General features: G+C 45.3%; 1 protein-coding gene across 13 annotated transcripts in view; it reads right to left on the reverse strand.

Annotated features, from left to right (window-relative positions):
- The window catches only part of PTK2 (protein tyrosine kinase 2), a 356,254-nt gene that overhangs the window by 166,915 nt on the left and 163,574 nt on the right, over positions 1-25,765 (reverse strand). For all 13 annotated transcript variants that reach the window (XM_061607042.1, XM_061607039.1, XM_061607035.1 and 10 more), the window contains one exon: positions 10,257-10,344. In XM_061607042.1, the coding sequence (XP_061463026.1) occupies positions 10,257-10,344 (88 nt within the window). The remainder of the gene's footprint in view (positions 1-10,256; positions 10,345-25,765) is intronic.

Genomic DNA, 25,765 nt, shown 5'->3' on the forward strand with positions numbered 1-25,765 from the left:
CCAACTTCAGAATGGAAAATGGAATATTGGTGGACAGCAAAAGAGGTTTAAACATGTTCTTAAAGCAAATCTAATGTAACATGACCATCAAGAACTGGGAAGTCTTGGCCCATGAACGTCCCAAATGGAGGTCAGCTATTATAAAAAGTGCTATGGACTTCAAAGAAGCACAAATACAAGGCGAACAGGACAAACGAGCTAAGTGGAAGGCACGTCAAACAAATCCTCATCGCGACCATCTTTCATCTGGAAACCTATGTCCTCACTGTAGGAGGCTGTGTGGATCCAGAATTGGCCTCCAATGTCACTTATGGACCCACTGTTAAGGACCTTATCTTGGAAGACAATCTTACTTGGCCACGAGTGATCGCCAATGATGAATGAATGACTGAATGGTAACCTTCAGACTAGATTACTGTAATAAGCTCTATGTGGGGCTGCCCTTGCAGTTGGTCTGGAAGCTGCAGCTGGTGCAAAATGCAGCGGTGAGACTGCTCATTGGGGCAGGGTATCGCCAACATGTCACCCCACTGCTGAAAGAATTGCACTGGCTGCCCATTTGCTACCGGGCCAAGTTCAAGGTTCTAGTTCTGGTGTACAAAGCCCTATACAGCTTGGGACCAGGATACCTGAAAGACCATCATATCCCTTATATACCCTAGGGTTTCTATCATGAAAAATAAAGGTGGGGTATAAATAAATAAATAAAATACCCAGTCGATCACTGCACTCTTGGGTGAGGGCCTCCTGCAGATACCATCTTATTAGGAGGTCTGTTCTGTACAACATAGGAAACAGACTTTTAGTGTGGCGGCACCTACCCTGTGGAATTCCCTACTCTTAAATATTAGACAGGAGCCATATCTGTTATCTTTTTGGTGCCTATTGAAGACCTTTCTCTTTCAACAATCCTTTTAAGTTGAGAACGTATCCCAGTCTGCGTCTGTGTTGGAATTGCTTCTTAATATGTTTTTAAACCTTCTTTTTTAGAAACAATATATTTTTAACCTTTTTTAAAGACGTCTTAAAAGCCTTTTTTAAAAAAAAGTCTGTTTTTATGATGTTTTAAAGTGTTTTTAGTGCTTTTGTTTGCCGCCCTGGGCTCCTGCTGGGAGGAAGGGCGGGATATAAATCAAATATAAATAAATAATAAATAAGGTACTTCTGAAGGCAAGTACACTGACTGAGGCTCACTTTGTATCTTCAAAATCTAGGGCTTCCCATTGGAACACAGGTCCTACGGACTCTTTTGTTTCTCAGTTTTGTTCTGTTTCTCTTAAGTTTGTGTAACGCCATCTGAGAATCCAGTTTGTGGGAGGTGATGCTCATTTCCCAAACCCTTCCTTCCTTCCTTCCTTCCTTCCTTCCTTCCTTCCTTCCTTCCTTCCTTCGCGCAGATATTACAGCAGAAGGCAAGCACGGAAACTGGTGAGATTGCAAGTTTATAGACAATGACATTTGCCTCAAAGCAGTAACTGTGGCAAGGTCTGCCAAGGGCACACAAAGGATTTCCAACTCCTGTTTATTGTTGATGTTTAAAGCAACTGGGGGCATTTGGAGGGGAGAAGAGATGGGCAGGTTGGAGGTGATTAACCCTTCCTACACCAGCATCTTCTCCTCTCCAGGCCCTCCCCCAATTGCTTTCCCCCACTTGATCAGCTGGCAAAAAAGGGGGGAGAGGTGCAATAGATAGCTCTTTCCCTAAGCACACACATTCCTCACTACCATTCTTTCCCCTGCAAATCCCTCCCTCTTCCACTTTTGCACAGCAGGAGAAAACAAAATGAGATCAGGAAACCTGTGCTTGCTGCCAAACATGTAGTTCCAGCCTCAGTGAGAAGAATCCCATACCAGCTTGGAATTTTATTCCAACGGAAAGCAATTGGAATGAAAAGCAGGTTGAGATAAACCCTTTCAGAGTTCCTCTTTCAGCTCATACGTGTTTTTCATATAGTGTGTGTGGGGGGGATGGAATCAGAGAAAGTGTTTTAAGGCTCCAGAGCAAGGCAAATAGAGAAAGCCCCATTGAACTCAGTGGGACTTATTCTGAGTAAACATACATAGGGTTGAGCTGAAGCCAGGAGCCCAAAAAGCAGCATCCTTCACAGGCTAAAAGCTTAATAAGGAAGCATAAAAAACAACAGAAAACAAAAAAAATGCTGCAAGTCTCCTCTCTCAGTAGGATTCTTACTTTTACTGAAACAGAACATTGTTTTCCTGCACTTGTTGAATAAGTTGCTGACTAGCCACTTCCCAAACTTCAAAACATTTCTTAGGGAACAATGGTAAAGCTGGCCAGCAAGCTAAGCTCTCTAGCAAATTTGACTGGCATGATACACAGTCAAGATGGGAGCTCATGTATGACCACTCCAAACAGCGTAGGCTTACTCTGATGCACGAGTTATGAAGAAATTTATTACGGACTGTAGCACTCTATGTACCAGCTGCTAGAAGGCATACGCTTCATTTAGCCAGATTTCCCTCCCCACAATAAAGCAAGAAAATATTGGGGAGAAACATTCACTGAATTTAAGTGAGAAGATTGCCATCAAAGAAGATGTGGAATAATCAAGGTTTTCTCTTTAATTGTGTAACAAAAAGAAACAAGCCAGCAGAAGCATAACTCAGGGCAAGGTGTGGATAAGATAACAATCCACCCAACAGGCTTAGAAGAGGAGCACACACAAGGAGGTAGCTGGTTCATTGGGATGGCTTTGGAAATAGGAAAGTATCTGAACAGATTTCTAATGCTCAGCTTTCATAGCATAAAACCAATCCTGCATTAATTCACCAGTAAGTAATCCAAAAATCACCAGGGAGAGTCTTGACCAGGTTGCAAGATACTAAATTGGGGATATTTTCAATCTATTGGATCATCATCCATCTAAGCATAGGAGTACCAACACTACAGAATTAAATGTGGAGTTTTCTTCAGATATGTCTCCCTTCTGAACTCACATGTATAGAGTTGTACTAAACATCATGAGACAAATGAAGCGAGCATGTTTGCAGGCGCAGGTTGGTAACTGAAGTCACCATGGGGATGATAATTTCCATGTTAAGTGTAGCATTTAGAATAGCTCTCAAAATGTCACTGCTACAGCACTAGAACTAGAAACATATGAAATCCATGCCTCTGCACGATAATCCATGCTTTCATATACCCAGGTCAGTCATCTTCATTGCTTAAACCCATGCCTCAACAAGCTTGACAGTGCTTCAAAGATAGCCTTGACAATAAGCCCGCAAAAGATAGTAGCCTGAAAAAGTTTTACTGGCCTACTGGGGGCTGCTAGAAGAGGGATGGGAAGTTCTGTCCCTCCTCCAGCAGCCCTCTGCATTTCCAAAGGGGCACAGAAAAGGGAGATTTCATCTCCACTTTGTTTCTACAACAAATGCAGAGGAGCAGGGCACTCCATCTCTCTTTCACCACTCCACTCACCTACTTGCCTGCAATTCCTTATCAACTATGGCTACCAGGGAAGTGCTTAAATACAAGGCTGCTTTAAGCAACTTCTTCCTTAGGTGTCACATTTCATGCACTGGCTCAATGACAACATAAAACATATTATTCAGTGATTCAATACACTAGCTGGTCCAAGTGAATGTCATTATCTCATTTGCTGAAAGTTTCTAATTCTGTGGAATCATCATGGCTTCTACAATCTACAACCGAGAAAGTACTTATCTCTCTATTACGGTCTTCTAAGTTTCCCCTTCCCTTGTTTTCTTGTCAGCTTTATAGCAGATGACTTGCATGTGCCAAAGAAAATAAAAGCTGCTGTTTTTCTTTACAGCTTTTAAAAGCACAGCTTTGCATTAGGGTAACACACAGCTGCCATCTGCCCTCAGCTGCTGCTCTGCCTTATCAAAAAGGTCACAGTTGCTACATTAATGCAAGTTGATCTTTGACATCATGCACTAATTACACAGACTCCCTTATTTCTATGGCAATAAGGTCATTAGTGACTGGGGGAAGGGAATTGCTTGCCAACAGGGCATTGTGCAAGGAAGAATGACTTTAAAATTATCCCTTCTGTCATAGTGGGCAGATCCCCAGCTGTCTCTGTATGCTCCCACTTCTGAATTTATTGGCAAAGTCAAACTATACACTTGGGAACTTTTATAATATTGGGTATGTTCAATAGCTGGTAATAGTTTGGTGCAAATAATCCCTATAAGCAATCCTATGTACAGTCTTACTCATTTCAACTTTACTAGGAGGTAAATATTTTGTCATATTGTCGGATCACTACCTGATAAGATGTAGGTTTACAGGGCTTCAAAGATCTGCATAGGTTGGGGACCAACAAAGATTTTCTGCCTCCAGAGACTGATGGGACTGCATAGTTTTTCCTGGCTGCTCCTAAGAAAGTTTCCTTCTGACATAGCCAACAACCTATCAATGCACTAGCTGGTTTCTGGAGTAGAGGAAGGACCACTCCTACATGCTTCTTCCACTGATCAGAGCCTCATCTGCTTCCTGTTTGTATTAGGGAGCTCAGGGCTACAACGCAGCAGGGAAAACAAATGCAGAGTACAAGCAGAGGAAGACCTGAGGTCAGTCAAACCATTGCCCACGTTTGATGGTGGCAAGGAGAGATTAGCAAGACCCTTGGTGGCCTACTATGAACTATTAATTAAGAATTAATTTAGCCCTCTTTACAAGCTACAAGCATCTGCCCCATGCTACTTTTCCCACTTATATGAATATCTAACCTGACTCCTAATAGTCAGAAGTGTGTGTGTGTGTGTGTGCGTGCGTGTGTGTGCATGTGTGGAGGGGTTTATTTCAGGTATTTCATAACCACCCCAGATTTACATAGTTAGCTTTTCAATTCCTGAAACAATTGTATTCACCAGTGGCCTGCAACTAAAGAGCCAACTGACTATTTCAAATCAATGTCAAGTCAACTTAAATTAACTTGCCGCTGCAGCTGTTTTTTCTTTTGCTATCCTTCTCCTCTGGACCACTCCTACCAACTCACATTTCCTAAGCCAGCCAAATGAAGCAGGGAGGTCCTCTTTAGGCCCCTAGCTGTTCCTCTCCTAGGCCCACGATGCTTCTCCCCATCCAACCCTTGATCAGAGGGGCTCAGTAAATAGCAACCAGAGGCCCATCTGCCTGCTCAGTCTCTTCTGCAAAATTACAGCAACTTAAACAGGCACTGTGAGAGAGTCCATTGTCTGCATGACTCTCACTATCGGCGGAAAGGAAAAGCCACGTGTCAGGAGCATCATTAAAGCGGGGTAGTCCACACAGTGCCCTCCAGATGATGCAGGACTACTGCTCCTGTCACCCCTGGCTACTGGCCAGGCAAGCTGGGGCTGTAGTTGCAGTCCAGCAACATTAGCCAATGTGGTGCCCTCCTATCTCTGCAGTAAACAATTACTAAAAGATTACATTTTTACTGTAACATGCTTATTAACTGTCTTAACAATCGCCCTCATTCAGGAAGTATTGATCACCCCTTTTGGAAAGTTCTTGGATTATTCTAAATGGCTCTCCAATTATTCCAAATGTTTTTCAGATTCAGGCACAAGATCTTCCCATAGATATGCTCACATATGCTTTCTGCACCTCTTATTTAATAACTATATTTATCTAGATCTCAAAATCTCAAAGTAATGAGGTTAACATTTTATTGTCAATTTGCAATAAAAAAGGGTTTGTTCATTTTTTCATAGCCTGTCTAAGGGAGCTCTAATTTAGAAAACAGACCACCAGTGTTCTTTCCTCAAGCAGAAAACTATTTCACATAACCTTTTGTTTGTTCTCTCTCTCTCTCTCTCTCTCTCACACACACACACACACACCCTCCCTCCCCCAAAGAAGGCTAGCAGTATGTCTATACTTGGAGAGGCTAGCCTGAGACTTTCCAGATGACATAGGACTCAACTTCCATTAGCCCTGGCCAGCATAGCCAATGGTCAGTGATGGGAATTCTAGTCCAGCAACATCTTGAAGGTCAGAGGTTAGCTGTCTGTGCTCTACATCAATCCATCCCTGCTGTTCACTGCAAGATCTCCTTAACTAAGGACTAGTTAAAGTGTTTAGTTACAGAACTACCAGTCCCTTTTCCTTTTCTCTTATTTAGTGCCTGTCCCTGAGATCACAGTCTTCTCATTGATATTTGTAGGCTGCTTTGAGAGCTTTTTCCCTGAAGAGCAAGCTACAAATGCATCATCATCATCATCAATCATGCTATTTGAAATATGTCAAAATAGTTTAAAATTACCTTCAAACCAGGACATAATTGAGACCAGTATATTGCCAAGAGCAAATAATAAAATACACTGACAGAGAATCACAGATATTTTCTATACAATTTTTAAAGGAAAAACCAGATACACCTATATACAGATGGATACATCATGAGGATGGAACTGGGGTTTGACTTTGTTCAGCTGTACAGTCACAATTTGTTTCCTCACAGTTATCTTTACAAGACAGGTGGCACTTGATGTTTAACATTTCATCTTTCCCCTTTGAAGATTCTGCAATCTTTGCATTTATCATCAGGCTCCTTAAGGCATCATTTACATATCAGCTAACACCATCTTCAGACAAGGCAAGGTTCTATACATATGACTGTAAGGTATAGAATTATTTTCTTAAGAAAATAATAAGTGCTTTTTGAGAATCCAAAGCACTTCCAAATCCTTGCAAAACCAGCATTCTCATAAAGATCATGGGCTGAGGTCAAGAGACAGCGATTTTTCTGTGGGCATATCTGCAGCAGCAGGTGTTAGATTTGCAGAATTCATGTGCCTATGGGAATTCATCAAAAGAGTTAAGAAGTTAACACCTAAGTAGGTCACACAATCTGTACTGTCAACCCAATGACCACAGTGCTCTTCAAATGACTACTCAACACAACATGAAACAATCAAGGGCCCATAGAGAAATTAGATGGAAAGCACTATGTCAGGATGCTTGACAATGAAAAACAAGTCCCAAACACTTCCTCCAATCCTCCTTAAATCCAGCTTCTGCTGGCATTTCTGTATTCAAAAAATTGCTCTTATATGGGGACAAAAATAAGTTCTGTAGGATAAACTTAAATTCTTTCCACCAACATCTTAATATGAAACATTTACCTATTACCAATTACGTGCTTGGCACTGTAGAGCACCCTCGGAACATAAGAAGATTCTGTATGCTGAGTGATGATACCATTGCACTGGCGTTGGCCCTCTATGTCTCAAGACAGGAGTCTGTCTCAGCCCTACCCAGAGATTGCAAGCACTCAATATGGGACATTTGTTTGCAAAGCATGTGTACTACCACTGCTCTTTCACATCTAAATCCCTGCTCATAACCTGCTAATTACATTACAGACCAAAATTTACACAATTTTTTAAAAAAATTCTGGCAAAATAGAACAAACCTTGAAGCAACAATGCATTCTGCAGCTCTTATAGGATATGCAATTTCGCCAATTTGCATATCTCTGCTTATGTTTGCCTAATTGATTCCCACTTCTGATTTTGCACAGTCAATTTGTCAGTCATGGTGAAGAAAAGCTACACTGCACAATGAAGTTCAGCTGTCTTCACCACTTAAGGAATCGTTAGTCAGTCCCTATCTACTTTCCAAGATTCCACCAGGCTTTCTCCACTCATGTTTCAAACTTATCTTCAGAGCTGTAGCAAATAAAACCCAAGATTTTCAGGATGCTAAATGAATTTTACCCACAACAACCAAGATCTATGCTTTCTCCCTGAAGGATGTATTAAAGATGTGAAGGAAGGGTTGCCATCATTCATAAAGCCCATTGACGGGTATCCCTTTCTTCTCATCCATGTGAGATTTTGAAGTGAAGCTCTGGGAAGAAAACGCGAGGACTTTGGACCAAGATAGTAGTAGTAGTTATTATTATTGTTATTGTTTTTATTATTGTTTTTGTTGTTGTTGTTGTTGAACAAGAGCCCTGTTCCAAAAGATTAGAGAAATGAAAGGGAAATTTAAACCAAGAGTAGGGATGTTGAATAATCCACAGGGGAACACACTGACTGATTGAGATGAAATAAAAGGAAGATGGAAGCAATACACTGAAGAACTCTGTAAAAGAGATGCCCGGATGACAGATTCATTCATGGAGGAACCATATGATGAAAAACCAGAAATTTTAGAATGCGAGATGAAAGCTGCTCTTAAAATACTTGGAAGAAACAAATCACCAGGAATAGATGGCATACCAATAGAGTTGCTACAAGCTACTGAGACTCAATCTGTCCACATTTTGATAAAAATCTGTGAAGAAATATGGAAAACTAAACAATGGCCCACAGACTGGAAGTGTTCCATATACATCCCAATTCCAAAGGAAGGGGATCCCAGGGAATGCAGTAATTATCAAACTATTGCCTTAATATCCCATGCAAGTAAAGTAATGCTCAGGATTCTACAACAAAGGCTCTTGCCATATATGAAGCGAGAAATGCCAGATGTCCAAGCTGGATTTAGAAAGGGAAGAGGTACCAGAGATCATATCGCAAACATACGTTGGATAATGGAACAGAGCAAGGAATTTCAGAAGAAAATCACCCTGTGCTTTATAGATTACAGCAAAACCTTTGATTGTGTAGATCATGAAAAACTTTAAAAGAAATGGGGGTGCCACAGCATCTGATTGTCCTCATGTGCAACCTATACTCTGCACAAGAGGCTACTGTAAGGACAGAATATGGAGAAACCGATTGGTTCCCCATCGGAAAGGGTGTGAGACAGGGGTGTATTTTATCACTCTGTTTATTTAATCTATGCGCAGAACGTATCATACGGAAAGCAGGATTGGACCAAGATGAAGGCGGTGTGAAAATTGGAGAGAGCAATATCAATAATTTAAGATATGCAGACGATACCATACTACTAGCAGAAACCAGTAATGATTTGAAACGAATGCTGATGAAAGTTAAAGAGCAAAGCATAAAAGCAGGATTACAGCTGAACGTCAAAAAGACTAAAGTAATGACAACGGAAGATTTATGTAACTTTATAGATGACAATGAGGACACTGAACTTGTCAAGGATTATCAATACCTCGGCACAGTCATTAACCAAAATGAAGACAATAGTCAAGAAATCAGAAGAAGGCTTCGACTGGGGAGGGCAGCTATGAGAGAATTAGAAAAAGGTCCTCAAATGCAAAGATGTATCACAACACCAAAGTCAGGATCATTCAGACCATGGTATTCCCTATTTCTATGTATGGATGTGAAAGTTGGACAGTGAAAAAAGGGGGTAAGAGAAAAATCTACTCATTTGAAATGTGGTGTTGGAGGAAAGCTTTGTGCATACCATGGACTGCGAAAAAGACAAATAATTGAGTGTTAATTAAACCAGAACTGTCACTAGAAGCTCAAATGATGAAACTGAGATTATCATACTTTGGACACATAATGAGAAGACATGATTCACTAGAAAAGACCATAATGACGGGAAAAACAGAAGGGAGTAGAAAAAGAGGAAGGCAAAACAAAAGATGGATTGATTCCATAAAGAAAGTCACAAACCTGAACTTACAAGATCTGAATAGGGTGGTTCATGATAGATGCTCTTGGAGGTCACTGATTCATAGGGTCGCCATAAGTTGTAACCAACTTGAAGGCACATAACAACAACAACAACAACAACAACAACAACAACAACAACAACAACAACAACAACAACAACAACAACAACAACAACAACAACAACAACAACAACAACAACAAGGCATTTCTGCAGATGAAGTTTCTTCCAATCTCCCCATTTCATTCTTTTGAATCTGATTTTATGGAAATTGTGCATGTGCAGAATTCCACCACTTATGTTACAAAATGCAGATTTTCAACTAGAATTAAACCAGAGTGGAACCATCCCAGGATACTCATACCATGCTGCAAATGGGAATAGCTAGTGGATCTTGGACAACAGGATTTCTGAATCTATCCAAATGCAACATCAGCATAAACTGGCACAGGAGATGGAAACCTAACCATTTGCTATCTGAAAAATTTGCCAAGACCACCCAAGCTGTGAAAACTGATGCCTTAAAAACCTAAGTGCTGTTGACCAGGGAGACATTAATAGTAACTCTAAAACTGACAAAATGGAGACCGCTTCCTCTCCAGTTCTGGTGTGTGCTTTCCAGTTAACATGGACCACTACAATTTTTTCTGTGCCTGCATCAACATGTTCCTTACATAAACAAAACAAACTTTCAGAACTGCAAAAGCAAGTCAAAAGAAAGCTGTATGTATTTGTTTACCTGCTGATAGAAAAAATTTAACGTTGGTTTATCTTCGGTAAACTGGTTCAGAAATCCTTTTGGTAAGTAGCGGATTCGCAGTTCATATCTACAAGGATGGAAAAAAATAGAAAATTTATTCACTTTGTGTTTCATAAGTCATGAGTCACCATCACATTATTTTTAAAAATCCTAACAGTTCTATATAACATCCTGCAGGTAAAACAAAGTAGTTGAAATTGGGGCTTGGACAGATTTTCACATTTGGTGCTTACGGCCGTATTTAGAGTTATGAAAAAAGGGTGCCATAATTTTCTAACTGTGTTGAAATTGGGTGTATCCAGAGAGACTGCTTCTAGTTGTGAAATTTCAAAATAATACAGCTTGGTTCTGAAGTGTACAGTGGGTTGTTGTTGTTTTTAGCCTTGTGGCCCTCTAAAAGATACTCCAGAGAGTTGGAAGGCTCTCTAAACTTTATTTCTTACACTTATATTCCACACTGCCCCCAAGGAGTTCAAGGTGGTGCATATGATTTTGCCTTCCCCATTTTATCCTCACAACAACCCTGTGACGTACATTAGGTTGAGAGACAGTGACTGGCCCAAGGTGACCCAGTGAGCTCCATGGCCGAGTGGGGACACAAACACTGGTGTCCCAGGTCATAGTCCAACACTAACTATTACACTACACTGGCTGATGGGATAGGATGTACTCTAGCCAGAAGTCCTCCCATGTATGCACATGGATCCTGGTCTTTACTGGTGACAAATGCCTGTATATCTAAACTGCTTGTATATCTAGCAAGATGGACAGGGCTCAGTTTAGCAACATAGACTGGGCTTTGCTTTAAGAGATGCACTGATCAGTTGTTTTAATCTTCTCCATGTGCCCAGCCAAGAATAAATAGATTAAATTTACTCTGGAAAATTCTATTTGCAATTAAGTGAAGATACCCAAAGTGTTCTCTCTTATATTCTCTTTCACTTTATAAGAAAAAGTAGACAATATTTAAAGTTAAGTAATCTGATTTGGAACAGAGTGCTAATGTGGGCTAATGGCTGGAAGGTACTAGCCAGCTTCATATCTTTGCTCAGCTGTGAAGTTCAGTGGGTGGCCTTTAGTAAGTTACTCTCCCTCAGTTTATTCTACTTCAGCGGTTGGTTATGATGCTGATGCAGCACTGTAAGCTCCTTAAAGCAGGGCTGTGGAGTTGGTACGCCAAACCTTCAACTCCAACTCCTCTATTTTTCTACTGTCCGACTCCAACTCCACCCAAAATTGCTTCCAACTCCACAGCCCTGGAAAGGGCTGTAAATGTCTTTTTAAATTGGAAGCTCTCATAGGAGTATTTTTATCGCTGCCTGAATATGCGCTGATCTTGGCATCACAGCATTTGTCTTCATCTGGGTCCTGTCACAAAATGTTTTCCATCTTGAGTTATGGTGAAATGCTCAACTACAGCTGACTTCATGGGAAGCTTCTTTGACATTCTGAATTTATATTTTAATTTTTTAAAAAAATTTTGAAGCCGGAGTCGGAACCGGTACATTTCTACCGACTCCGACTCCACCCAAAATTGCTTCCGACTCCGACTCCACAGCCCTGCCTTAAAGGATCGATCAAAAACAAAACATCACATACAACTAAATTTTATACAACATTCTTAACATTAAGAAAAATAAGCACATATTAAGACAATATGCTGTATTTTTCTGCACTACAAAGCAATCTAGTTTAAATAAGCAGAGAGCAAAAAGGAGTTTATGACAAAAAGCTCTCTTTCCTGTCTCCATCTGACTTTCCCTTATGCAACGTTGGCTTCAAAGGATGAATTCACCCATTCAGTTTAAGTGAAGGCCAACCCATGATGGCCTTCACTCTCAACTTAGCTACAATCCTGGATCAAAGCTAAGGTATCAGAGCTAAGAATTATCTGTTATCATGGCCACAGACATAACAAGCTTTCCATATATTCAAGCTACTGCCTGACCTTGGGTGTTTGTATTTTGAGCAAAGAGGAATCCATCATTATTTCATAAGTTATTTTTTTCCAGAATCGTTCCTCATAAATAAAAACATGCACACTATCAAGTCTTGTTCATCTCATTTTTTAAATAATTGCCAGCCATTCTTTCAGGTTTGCACACATTTAATGCTAAAAAGACTTTGGGTTGTATCTAACACAGTGTTAAGTCAGGGTCCCATCAGTGCAAAAATTACCACTAGTGCAAGAAGGCCTCCTCCCTCTCCCTCCACGTCAAGTGCAAATCTGTTCTAGCAGTTCCCCAACCATCCGGAACAGATCTGGGGAGGGTGCAGGATGCACGGGAAGGAGGGAAAAGCAGAAATCCCCATTGCGCAAGTGATAGTCCTTGCATTGAAGGGATGAGTTAATTAAATAATGTCCTATTTATTTGCTGACATTCACAGAGGACTCAACACGTGTTTGTGTCGGTAACCAGGCTACATTGGCATGCATTTGTTTATGTAGGAAACGTGGGAGCCCTGCTAATACAGGAAATGTTCATTTTTCCCTTGCTGTCCAACCATTTCTCTTTAAAAGCTTTTGCACACGATGTCGTTCCTTCCTTTTCTATCCATACAAAGAGGCTTGCAAAGACAGCCAAGTATGTGAGAATTCATATACACATTAAACATCAGCAGGTAAACAATGTTTGTTTTTTAAAGAGATAATGGTGAGAATTTACAAAGTGTGCAAGGTGTTGTTAAAATCACTGAACTTTACAGCAGTCACCATTCATGCAATTCTAATTTCTTATTAACAATAACACACAAATTACATCACTGGCCTTATGTAATTCACCATCATAAGGTAACTAGTTCATGGTCTGTGCAAAAGGCTACAGACAAGATTGAAACAAACTCTCAGTATAAAAAGAAACTTCCCTCTTCAGGAATAGCAGCAGCTGCTGTGAAAAACTGGCAGTATCTCTGGTCACTAACAAAATTCTGCCAAAATACGCATTTCCGTTAGACCTTGGCCCAAATTTAACATGCTGTATAAGTGCTACCCTCCTTTAGATCCATTATATTTTCCCTGCTATGGCATTAAATTTGATCCAAATATGAGTTAATTGCTACAAAACTATTGTACATCCATTCTGTTTCATTCTCTGCAAAAATCTTGTCAGCTTTTTCCTATATCTAAATTTTAATGGCACCAATTCTGAGGAAACAGAAGTGCTAAAGTCACTCTGTCGCATTCACAAGCAAAAAAATGCCACAGTAAACCTCTTCCTATCTGATCTCACAAAGAAATCATCCATTGCCCTTCAATTCTAAATGCGCTTGTTACTGTGATTATCATCCCAGTCTTTCCATGGCTGTGTCAACATGAATCTAACTTCCAAGTCACAGCCTATGAAAACCTCATTATAACCATATTAAGACAATCTATTATACCTGAAAATAATCATCAGCTTAAACAAGAGCTTTTAAATCCTAGGTTTCTAGACAAGCTGCCAAGGTTTCAAACATTTAGATCTCTTGTAGTTTGTAGCTTTTTCTAAAATGCCCCCAGCTAGAAAGCATTTTGCAACTAGAAGATTCTTCTACAGGTTTAGAAATAAACACTCTTTAACCATTGCAACAGCTTTATAGACTTTAAAATTCTAACTGACTTACCCTTAAGCAGTGCAAAATAAGTTCCAGTTACTTTAAAACTGGAGATGAAAATTATCAAAAGATTCCAAATGCCACACTTCATACCTTTCAAAATGAAAAGGTTGCCTAATATACCATGCCAGCAAAATGGCAGAATTTCAGTTTTTTCAACATAATAAAGTTTTGCTAAATAAGCAAATACTATCACAACAGTTGGGCAGTAATACAAATTTATCTGCCATCATCTCTCATGCTTATTGACAACATCCTTTTTAAAAACCCATTCCACTAAAAGTAACAGTTTCAGATTTTCTCAGCAAGAGTGGTGTTACATGCTTCTGTTCAGAACCTAAGCATGGAAGCAGCAATTTACATTAAGTGCCATCAGGGTAGTGCAGATTCAGGCTGGGAGAAGCCCAGCTGAGCCTTGATCCAGGTCTGCAATGGTCCACTGAAGTAAAGAGTGGGATACCACACTCAAAGAGATCAGTGGTCTGATGTTGCTCTGAGACTTCTTGCAGCAAGGATGTATAAGACCACCCCAAAAACAAGACTGACTCCTGGCAATCAGCTACTTTTGGTTCTCATTTTCACTATAATACCATGCTTTGCTTAATTTGCTTATGTCAATTGCCCATCTGCAGATCTGTCAAGCTGAGCTGAATAGTTTTCTTACTCAACTGCCACTAAAGCAAAAACTGTATTCATCTTGACAGGATGCCATCTGAAATAATAATAATATAATAATAATATTTAATTTGTTTGTCGCCTATCTGGCAATTAGCTACTCTAGGCGACGTACATTAAAAGAGATAAAATACAATAATAACAGATGTAATCACATTAATAACAATAGATAAAATACTGGACAGTCATCAATACATATAAAAGCAATTATAACAACAACATACGATAAATGACAGAATCATGGTGATTTACCCAATGACCTCAAAGGCTTGCTGGAATAGCCACGTCTTCAGGGCCTTGCGGAATACATCTAGGGAAGGGGCATGTCGAAGATCATATGGGAGGGAGTTCCAGAGAGTGGAGGCCACCACAGAAAAGGCCCTCTCCCTAGTACCCACCAACCTAGCTGTTTTGGTTGGAGGGATTGAGAGAAGGCCTTGTGTGGCTGATCTAGTTGGGCGGCATAATTGGTGGCGGTGGAGGCGCTCTTTCAGGTAAGCTGGGCCGAAACCGTTTAGGGTTTTAAAGGTTAAAACCAACACCTTGAATCGGGCCCAGAAAACAACCGGCAGCCAGTGTAGGTCAAACAACACTGGCGTGATGTGATCCCGTCGGCGGCTGTTGGTAAGTAAGCGCGCTGCCGCATTCTGTATAAGCTGTAATTTCTGGGTCGTTTTCAAGGGTAACCCCACGTAGAGCGCATTACAGTAGTCCAATCGAGAGGTGACCAGGGCATGCACCACGAGCGAGAGCTGTTGAACAGGGAGGTAGGGTTGCAGCCTACGTATAAGGTGTAATTGATACCAAGCTGCCCGGCTCACAGCCGAAATCTGAGCCTCCATGGACAGCTTGGAATCAAGAACAACCCCGAGGCTGCGGACGTGGTCCTGTAGGGGCAACTTCACCCCACCAAACACCAGGTCAACATCTCCTAACCCTCCCTTGTCTCCCACAAGTAGTACCTCGGTCTTATCAGGGTTCAACTTCAACCTGTTCCTGCCCATCCATCCACTCACGGATTCCAGGCACTTGGACATGGTCTCCACAGCCCTCTCTGGTGAAGATTTAAATGAGAGATAGAGCTGAGTGTCATCCGCATATTGGTGACACTGCAGCCCAAATCTCCTGATGATCTCTCCCAGCGGCTTTACATAGATGTTAAATAGCATGGGAGAGAGGATAGAACCCTGTGGCACACCACAATTGAGAGGCCAAGGGTCTGAAACCTCGTCACCCAATGCTACCTGTTGGCACCTATCAGAGAGAAAGGACTGGAACCACCGTAAAACCGTGCCTCCCAATCCCAAACTCTCCAGGCGATCTAAAAGGATACCATGGTCGACGGTATCAAAAGCCGCTGAGAGATCCAGGAGGACAAGGAAGGTGAATTCTCCCCTATCCAGTGCCCTCCTCATATCATCTACCAGAGCGACCAAGGCTGTTTCAGTTCCATGTCCAGTCCTGAAACCCGATTGGTATGGATCTAGATAATCCGTTTCATCCAAGTGTGTCTGCAACTGATTTGCCACCACTCTCTCAATGACCTTGCCCAAGAATGGTAAGTTTGAAATTAGGCGGAAGTTGTTTAAAATCTGGGGATCCAAGGAGGACTTCTTTAAGATGGGTTTAATAATAGCCTCCTTGAGGGCTAGTGGCATAACACCCTCTTGCAATGATGCATTAACCATTGCCTTGATCCCCTCACCCAATCTCTCTTTGCAGCTCATAAGGAGCCACGACGGGCAAGGGTCATTTAGACAAGTGGTAGGCTTTACAGATGAGAGCACCTCGTCCACATCCTCAGCAGGAAGAGGCCGGAATCGATCCCATTTGACCGGTTTGCAACTGGTTAACTCTAGCTCACTCACTGTATCCACGGCGCACGGAATCGAGCTCCTCAGGTGTTCGATTTTATCAGCAAAGTGCTTTGCCAATTTGTCACAGGAGGCCTTAGACTGTTCCAAGGGTTCCTGAGCAACTGGACCGACCAGGCTTCGGACCACCTGGAACAACCTCCTGGGACAGCACTCAGTTGATGCAATAGAGGCAGCAAAGAATTCCCTCTTTGCTGCCCTTACCGCCACTTGGTAGGCAGCTATTGCTGCTCTAACCTGTGTCCGAGCATCTTCGGAGCACGACTTCCGCCACCGGCGCTCTAGTCGTCTCACCTCCTGTCTCAAAGTACGCAACCGTGGTGTGTACCATGGTGCTACTTGAGTTCTATTCAGGGGAAATGGTTTTCAAACTTTGCATCCTCAGGGAACTCTTTCTACACTGACTTGTCTGCTAAGGATACCCCCCCCCCGGTGAATTGTCAAAGACACTGTATCCTAGAACTTTCCACCAGTTCACGAAGGGTGTTCACCTGGTCTGTTGGCTACTGTCCCTTGTGAACTGAGAACGCAGCACAGAATTCATAGAAAATTCCCTTACACCTGCTCATTGACAGAAATGGTAGATAGATTATCTGCTACTACTGATCTTTCTCAGCGAGAAATGTCTGATAAATTTTAGAGGAGCCCCAGACCTTCCTGGGACAGAATTCATAATTCACCCTTTTAGACAAAAACATTGTTATTAATAATCATCACTGTAATTATTTATTTGATTTTTTATACTCCCCGTCCTCCTGAAGAAAATATTTATTCACATTACTGCACTTTCCAAAATAAAATGATCAAGACTAGTAGGTTCCCAAGAATCAGAAGCACAGGTTGTGGGGTATACACGCTGGGAGCACCAGCGATAGAACAAATCACAGATGTTCTCTGTAGCAAGTTGTGAGGGTGCTAAATACAGGAATGGCCACATGCAAAGAGAGAGACTACACAAGTGTGAGCAACAGCAACAAGAAGTGTGAGCAAAAAACAAAATAGCTGCAAGACTGCATATTCCTCGGGTCAGATGCAGATATAGTTCTAGCTCTCTGTCAAACACTGCATGCGTCTTTCAGCTAAGGCCCTTTTACTATGGGAATGCACTGGAAAAGGTGTCATGAGAATGAATGCCAGAATTAAGTTGTCACATTTTCTCATTTGTCTTGACAGAAGCCTCCCATTTTTTAAAAAAATTAAAAGTTAAAGCTATTTAAAAAGAATCTCCATGTATATATTATTATACAGTAGTAAGCAATTAAATTGAAGCAGCCTTCCAGAATTCCTCTTCCACACCACTAATCTAAATATTTTTACAAGCAGTGTCACCTGATCCTAAATGCTGTGATTCATGTATTTAAAAAAATATGACAGCACTGTTTTCATTAGTCCCAGCTTAAGAGAACAAGGCAGGCTGCACATCTTTGATAAAGCATGAAATTACGCTCTGGAAAGATGCTGAATAATTTATATCAATTCATGATGCTTTCATGAGGGATTTTATATGACTTTATCACCTAAACATCAGAACAATTATCTAACTTTGCTTTTAAAGGTTATCATCTTTATTCTGCAATGCGTCAACACACGGGAGTACCAATGAATACAGTAAATGAAACCGGCATTTTTACATTTCGTAACTAAGCTTTGCAGTATAAATTATAGTCACATTGCATGTAAGTTGCTGGCAGTGGGAAGACTTTAAAAATATCTACAGTATAATTTTGTATGATTTTACAATAATTTACTTGGTGAAAAGAGAAAAAAGAATCGTATATTCATCACAGAACCCCTGTTCCGCACCGGGACTTACCGGCGAAGGGACGAGTTTTGCGGCCGCAGCCGAGCCGCCATCTTTGTGAGGGAGGCGTGCTCGCAGCGCGCTTGCGCGCTGACGTAGCACGCAGCAAAGTGCCGGGGCGGCAGACGGCCATTTAAGGCCGTACCGCCAGCCGCCCACCCTCACTTCAAATTTTGGCGGCATTTTCAAACGGAGGCTCCGGAGGCTCCTGCATCGGCGGTGCGACGCAGCTCAAATCGCCCGCCGACGCACGCGGCTTCTTCGGGCTCCTGTGGGCCAGGCCTTGGTGCGGTGGCGCCGACGGCCAGGAGCGGTCGGCGCGGCTCTATCGCCAGCCCCATCTTGCACACCACCACCCCATTTGTCGCTTAACGGCCCAGGTGGTCAGGATTGTTGGGGTGAGATAAAGGGGGCCATAGGCAGGGGACTGGATCAAGTAGGGGACACGGTCCACCTGGACTGTGAGGGTGCTGGGCCCCCCCCTTGCTTCCGCAACGGACATAGGCCTTGGGGGGTCATTAGTGAGGATAGACCCGGCTACACTCTAGCTCAGGATGCCACCCAAAAAAGGCCAAGGTGGGCCAAAAGAGAAGGGAAGGGCCCCCAGGGCAGAGGGTAGACGCCCACCCCCTGCTGCGGAGGATGGGGGACAAGGGGAAGGCATACCATGGACCACTATACTGGCTAGGTTAGAAGCCCTGGAGAGGGGCCCTGCCCAGCCGGCAACTAGGAGAACAAAGGAACCACCCCCCAAGCGGCCCCGGGAGAAAGTGCAACGTCCAGTTGGCGGGGCTAACGCTGCGGCTATTACTTCTATCTTAGCGCGACTGGACGCGCTGGAGGCAGGGCCTAGTGCGGCCGCAGCAAGAGCGCCCGGAGCAGAAGCAGGACATGCAGCCCCAGGACCAGAGCCCAGGCATGGGCCTTCAGTGGACAACATAGGGGGTGAGTCTCCCTGGGCAGCACAACAACAGGGGCAGCCCCAGTGGGGCTGGCCCCCGTAGGGGTTCCCATACTGGCCCTTTTCCCCACCAGCTGAAACCGAGCGGTATGGGCAAGCGGGGATCACCATGGGGGCAGGGCATGGTACACCACAACAGCTGCCTCCGCTAGGGGTGGCCTGTGAGCAGGTCTGGCAGGCCACTGCCGGAACAGGGATGGGAGTGGGGGCTCAGCCCTCCTGGTCCCCAGCAGAGGACACTGACCCTCTGGCCTCAGTGAGGGAAGGGGCTATACCTTTCGGGGAGACATCAGCCCCACTGGGCTTTCACCTGCTGCCCGCTACAAAAGAAAAAATTTGGAAGGGGGAGTACGTCGACTTATTCTCATTTCTGTACAGGGAACCAGTGAGGAGGGAGAAGGATAAGGGCAAAGAGGCAGAACCTGACAAGCCCAAGAGGCGGCACATTGAACGCACTTGGGCTAATTGGTTGCCTGCATTTCTGACATACATGGGGGTGGTGATGCAGAAACAGCCACAGAGGGGCCCTATTCTGATTAAATACCTCGATATTATATATCGGGGCTACTCCGAGTTCCAGGGGGCAGCATGGCTCGCCTATGACGAATCGTTTCGTATGAAGGCGGCCTTTGATACCTCCCTCCCCTGGGACAAAAAGGGAGCGGACCTGTGGCTACAGTTTATGTCACACTCCAAGCCCATAGCCAGGGATAGAACGGACAGCGGCCACCTCCTGGCCCACCAGGCAGCAGCAGCAGCTCCTTCCCGCGGGCCTGCGGGGCAGGGGGTTCAACCCCGCCTGCTCTGCTGGGAGTTCAGCTCCCGAGGCCGCTGTGGTCGTAACCCCTGCAGGTTCCGACATGAGTGCGCAATATGCGGGGGCCCGCATTCCTGCGCTGCCTGCCCCAGGGGCTACCCCTTCAGAGGTGGGAACAGGGACTCACCTGGCGCAAGGAGACCGGGAGCTGCTAGCGCAGCTCAAGGAAAGGGGCCCCAGTCCAGTTAAACTCTCCGAACTCCAGCGCTTGCTCTGCTGTTACCCCCCAGTCCAAGACGCCCAATTTTTGCTACAGGGCTTTACAGAGGGTTTCCGGATTCCCTATTTGGGTCCCAGCCACCCCTTCATGTCCCGCAACCTAAAATCAGTGGCGGGTATGGAATCGGTCATGGGGGAAAAAGTTAGGAAGGAGCTCATGGCAGGCCGCGTGCTGGGCCCCTTTGCGGCACCACCCATCCCTTCACTCAGAGTTTCCCCGCTGGGCCTTGTTCCGAAGAAGGCACCAGGCGAATTTCTCCTTATACACCACCTGTCCTTTCCCCAGGGTGGGTCAGTAAATGACTTCATCCCATCAGACCTCTGCTCTGTCCGCTACACGTCATTCGACTGTGCGGTTCGTATGGTTAGGGACTGCGGGATGGCCGCCCTCATGGGAAAGTGTGACATCAAATCTGCCTTCCGTCTCCTCCCTGTGCACCCACGGGACTTTGAGCTGTTAGGCTTTGCCTTCATGGGCAAATACTATGTGGATGGGGCATTGCCTATGGGCTGCTCCATCTCATGCTCGGTTTTTGAGCGCTTCAGCTCTTTCTTGGAGTGGGCAGTCAGGACACGGGCAGGCCGGCAATCAGTGGTGCACTATTTGGACGACTTCTTGTTTGCGGGCCCTGCAGACTCGGGCGCCTGTCAGGCATTTATGGAGCAGTTCGCAGGGATGGCGGGGGAACTGGGTGTTCCCCTCGCGGCTGAGAAAACTGAGGGCCCGTCCACTACCCTCACTTTCCTGGGCATAGAGATCAATACAGTGGCCCAATGCTGTAGGCTCCCGCTGGATAAGCTGGTGGCCCTTAAGGGGAAAATCTCAGGGGTGGTTGGGGCGAAGAAGGTGACATTGGCCACACTTCAACAGCTGGCAGGACATTTGAACTTTGCATGCAGGGTAGTAGCACCCGGGCGTGCATTCTTGCGCCGCGTGTACGATGCCATGGCGGGCCTATCACGCCCCCACCATCACACACGTGTTACAGCCGCTCTCCGGGAGGACCTGGCAGTTTGGTCTACCTTCCTGCGGGAATTCAATGGGGTCTCCTTATGGAGAAAAGATCGCCTGTTGGAAGCGAAGCTACAGGTGAGCTCCGACGCCTCAGGTTCCTGCGGTTTTGGGGTCATTTTCCATGACTCATGGTGTCATGGCAGCTGGCCACAGAATTGGGAGCAGGCTGGCCTAACCAGAGACCTGACCCCTCTGGAGTTCTTCCCCATTGTCGTGGCCGTACACCTTTGGCCGGACAAACTGGGCAATTCCTCAGTCCATTTTTGGTGCGACAACCTCCCCACGGTACACGTCATCAACACCCTGTCCTCTAGAAATCCCAATGTTATGCGTTTGGTTCGAGTGTTTGTGCTCCAATGTCTCCGCTATAATATACAGTTCCTTGCACGCCATGTCCCGGGTATTGATAATAGCATTGCTGATGCTCTATCACGGAACCAGATGGAGAGATTTCACCAGCTGGCGCCGTGGGCAAGGGCTCAGCCGGACGTGGTACCCCCAGCGCTGTGGGAGATTGGAGGACCGAATCAGAACGGGCCATAAGCCTTTCTGTGGCACCCAGCACTTTGGCCAGCTACCAGGGGGCAGGTAGGGACCTGGCAACCTTCAGGGAGTCCAGAGGCTACACCCAGGAGTGGCCCATCCCTGTGGAGCATCTTATGGAGTTCTGCGTGGAAGGGAAGCGGAGGGGGCTTTCAGTCAGGACCATCAGAGGTAAGCTCTCAGGTCTATCCTTCCTAGGGAAAGCACGGGGCTTTCAGGACTACTCCGGTGACTTTAGGGTACGCCGGATGCTGGAAGGGTGGTCCCATCAGCGCCCGCACACGCCGGATGCTGGAAGGGTGGTCCCATCAGCGCCCGCACACACCTGATGCGCGCCCCCCCATTTCCCCAGAGTTACTGTTGGGTCTGCGGGGACAGTGGAGGGTGCTATGTTCTTCCCATTTTGAGGCACTGCTATACCACGCTGCGGCCCTCACCTTGTTCTTCGGGGCCTTCCGAATAGGGGAGGTGGTGGCAGGTTCTAAGACGGATAGCTCCCTCCGGGCCCTCCAGGTTTCTGATCTCAGCTGGGAGGCAGGGGGGGCCCGCCTGCGACTCAGGCAGTCAAAGACGGACCAACGCCAAAAGGGTCGCCTGATTGTGTTATCCCCATGCCAACAGGAGGAGCTCTGCCCGGTCAGGGCCCTACGCATTTTTCTGGCAGCCCGCGGGCTGCAGCCAGGGTACCTGTTCAGGCACAGGGACCTCCAGCCCCTTACCAAGTACCAATTTTGGTCGGTGGCAAAGACAGCACTCCAGCGGCTAGGTGTGGATGCCCACAAGTTCGGGACACACTCCTTCCGAATAGGTGCAGCTTCCACCGCTGCCCACCTGGGTTTTTCCAAAGGGCAGCTGCAGGCAGTGGGCAGGTGGTCCTCGGATGCATATAAGACGTATGTTAGACCACTAACGGAGACGCATGAGGCCAGCAGCTAATGGCGATGTTGTCAATTTTGGCAGGCCGCTTGGAAAGATCGGAACAAGTGAGCATCCTCCTCTGCGGCCACAGCACGATCTCATGGGCAGGCCGCAGGGCGGCGAAGTCCCGCATTGGAACGCAGCTGGGGCTCAGTCAGTGGGCCTCAGTGCGGTGGCTGGGACGACGGGGGATGCGTTGGGACGGCCTCCTGCCTACCTTGTTCCGGTCGGCTGTGGACTGGGCAGTGCCCCAGGTGCTGGTCATCCACCTGGGAGGTAATGATTTGGGTCTGTTGAGGGGCAAGGCCCTAATCGAACAGGCACGTAGTGACCTCCAGGCCATTGCGTTGCGCTGGCCTGGGGTGCACTTGGTATGGTCCGACATCCTGCCGCGCAGGACGTGGAATTGGGCTGATGACCCACGGGGAATGGACAGGGCTCGGAAAGAGGTTAATAGGCAGATTCAGAGGGCCATGAAGGGCCTGGGGGGTTCTGTCATACACCACCCAGAGATCAAGCAAGATAGGCTGGAGTTGTTTAGGCCAGATGGCGTGCACTTGACTGACGAGGGCAATGACATCTTCCTAATGGACCTGCAGAGGGGTGTGCACCGGATTCTTATCGGGTATGGGGCAAGGGGAGACTAAGCAGAGGCTTGTCCCCCTTTTGTGGCAAGGAAGCGCGGGGGAAAAGTTAAAAGGGAAAGGGCAGCTAGGTGACACCTTTAGGCACCTTTGGGGGTGATTGGCGGTCCGGGAGCCTGCAGCTCTGGGCTATACGGCCCGGGGAGGCAGAACACGGGCCGCTTTTGGGGCCAACGTGCCTCATCCGCTCGGAGTTTCACGGCTCCGGGGGGCGGTGATGCGGGTTGGACCCCCTACACATCTTCAGGGTGTGGCCGGAGCTGGGGCCTGGCACAGGGCAGCCCCAGGCTCTGGCAAGGTTTGGTTGCCCTATAGCTGCAAGCAGGCTTCGCCTGGATCAGCTGAATTCCCCCGCACTGTATGGTCCCTCTGCAGGTTCATTGGTTATAATTGACTCTGTTTTTAATAAAGTGGCCCATGATTTACCCAATGAATGGTGTCTGTGTTTATTTCGGCAATAGGCCGCAACACTGAAATACAAATGTTCATGGGGGGAAACTAACACTTCATTTTATTCACTCAAAATTTAAATCTTTTAACTTAACGTGAAGGGCTAAAACAAGCAGGTCTTTCTAGAGGTAATTTATGCCCACATTGCACTTTATTTGTAGCAATGTACTCAGCATCACTAGAAAAATGTTTATAGCCTGTCAAACTGATTGCAAGCTGCTAAAGCCCACACGAAGTATACTGGGAGAATCATTCATTACAAGACAAGAGCCTCCAGTTTTGCACACTAGCAAGGGCTTGGGTAGAATCAGAAGGGCCACACTCTTACCCAGGTCTATTAGAGAGCCTAGAAAAACCCAGTACTGCCATCTTTGGTCTCACTTCATAAGGACCAGGCAAAGCTGGAGCAGAGGAGGTTCTGTCTGACACAAGGAGGGGAGAATAGGCTCCGGAGTTCCCTCAGACTCTGCTGCAATACTTTAAGGGAGCTTTCTTGCCCAAGGGCCCACAGTAATGTGTCAGTCTACCTGCTAAGAAGGGGATCCTGTCTTGCAAATTCATCTCTGATTGCCACATGTTCCATACTGCATATGTGGATGCAGTTACAGAACATTCATAAATGTTCTGCAACTTCTCCTGTTGGTCTATTCAGAGCTTACTCACAGGGTCAGGAGTAGAAGGAATGGTTTCACGGGCTGATCAGTCGAAGTTTTTTATTCTCATCTCCAGCCAGTGTTTACAGAGACAATCAAAACCACAGTTCTGTAGCCACACGCTACTGTTCTGAATCAATCTAGCATCATTATGCTTGCAGTCGATTTTCAGCAGCAGTGGATTTTGCACCTCCCCACAAAAAAACTTTTTTCACAACTACATATGCTTTCTGCCTCACAATATCACAGGCTTCAGGGACCTGCAGAGGGTCAACTGGCCGAGGCTCCCCACCGCAAGTAACACTAAAGAACTTGCGGCAGAAAACCTCAGGACTGTGCTCCCACCTCCTTTTCTCAAGCACAAGGAGAGACAATATGCTTCTCTTTCCTGTTTCATCCCTGCTCCTTTTGTCCCCCCCCCCATTTCTAACCTGAGCCAGGCTGCTTCAAGGAGAGTACACTAATCTAACTCGCCTCCTTATACCAATAGGCTCTACATATTAATCTAGTGCCTCTCACAACTAGGAATGGTGGAGAATATCCACCAAATTGGACCTGACACCAGATTCCAGCTGAATTCGATAGTTTGCCATCCTTTCGGACCAGCACCTATGACTTGCTGCAGGCCGCGGCTGCAAATCAGAACGGATTTTGTGGCAGTGGCTGCAAATCGGCAAGAATTTTATGCTGAATTATTTTCATAACTCTCCCTAAATGGTGCATTTCCATTAAGAAGCCAGCATTTCATGCTCTTGTGACCTCTGTCACTTGTCAATCAACCGCTCGCCAAGTCCCGGGCATTGCTAACAAGGAAAAGCAGCTTCAATTAGCCAATTTAAGCCTGTGTTTCATCATACTTGCAAATACCCATACCGCAAAACTCCCTGGGTTCGTTCTTTAGCCCCATTTTTCTCTGCTCTCACACCTCCTCACTTCCCCAAACTTTAGGAACCTTAGTATTTTACAGAAATGTCCCCAATGAAGCCAATTTTGAACCGTAAATCGTTCATAAGCCTGACATTTGGCTCCAGTCGGGTAACCTCCAAGGCTTTTGCCTTGGAATCCAGAAAGTGCTTGTTGCAAGAGGAATGGGAAACTGTTCCTCTCTTCCCAGAGGGTCCTTTAGGATCCACCCTTATTTGGTAAAAAATAGATGAACAAACAACACATATACAGACATTTAACATACTCTATAATATATTGAGACCTCCATGGCTGCTGACGTTGATAACTACGTGGCCCCCCCGGGGGGGGAATAAACCATGGATCGAATCACCCCAAAATGTGCACAGCAGATCGAATCGGCAAGCGTAAGAGCAAACAG

This window comes from Rhineura floridana, chromosome 1 (assembly GCF_030035675.1).
Source record: "Rhineura floridana isolate rRhiFlo1 chromosome 1, rRhiFlo1.hap2, whole genome shotgun sequence".
In the NCBI taxonomy this organism is placed as follows: Eukaryota; Metazoa; Chordata; class Lepidosauria; order Squamata; family Rhineuridae; genus Rhineura; species Rhineura floridana.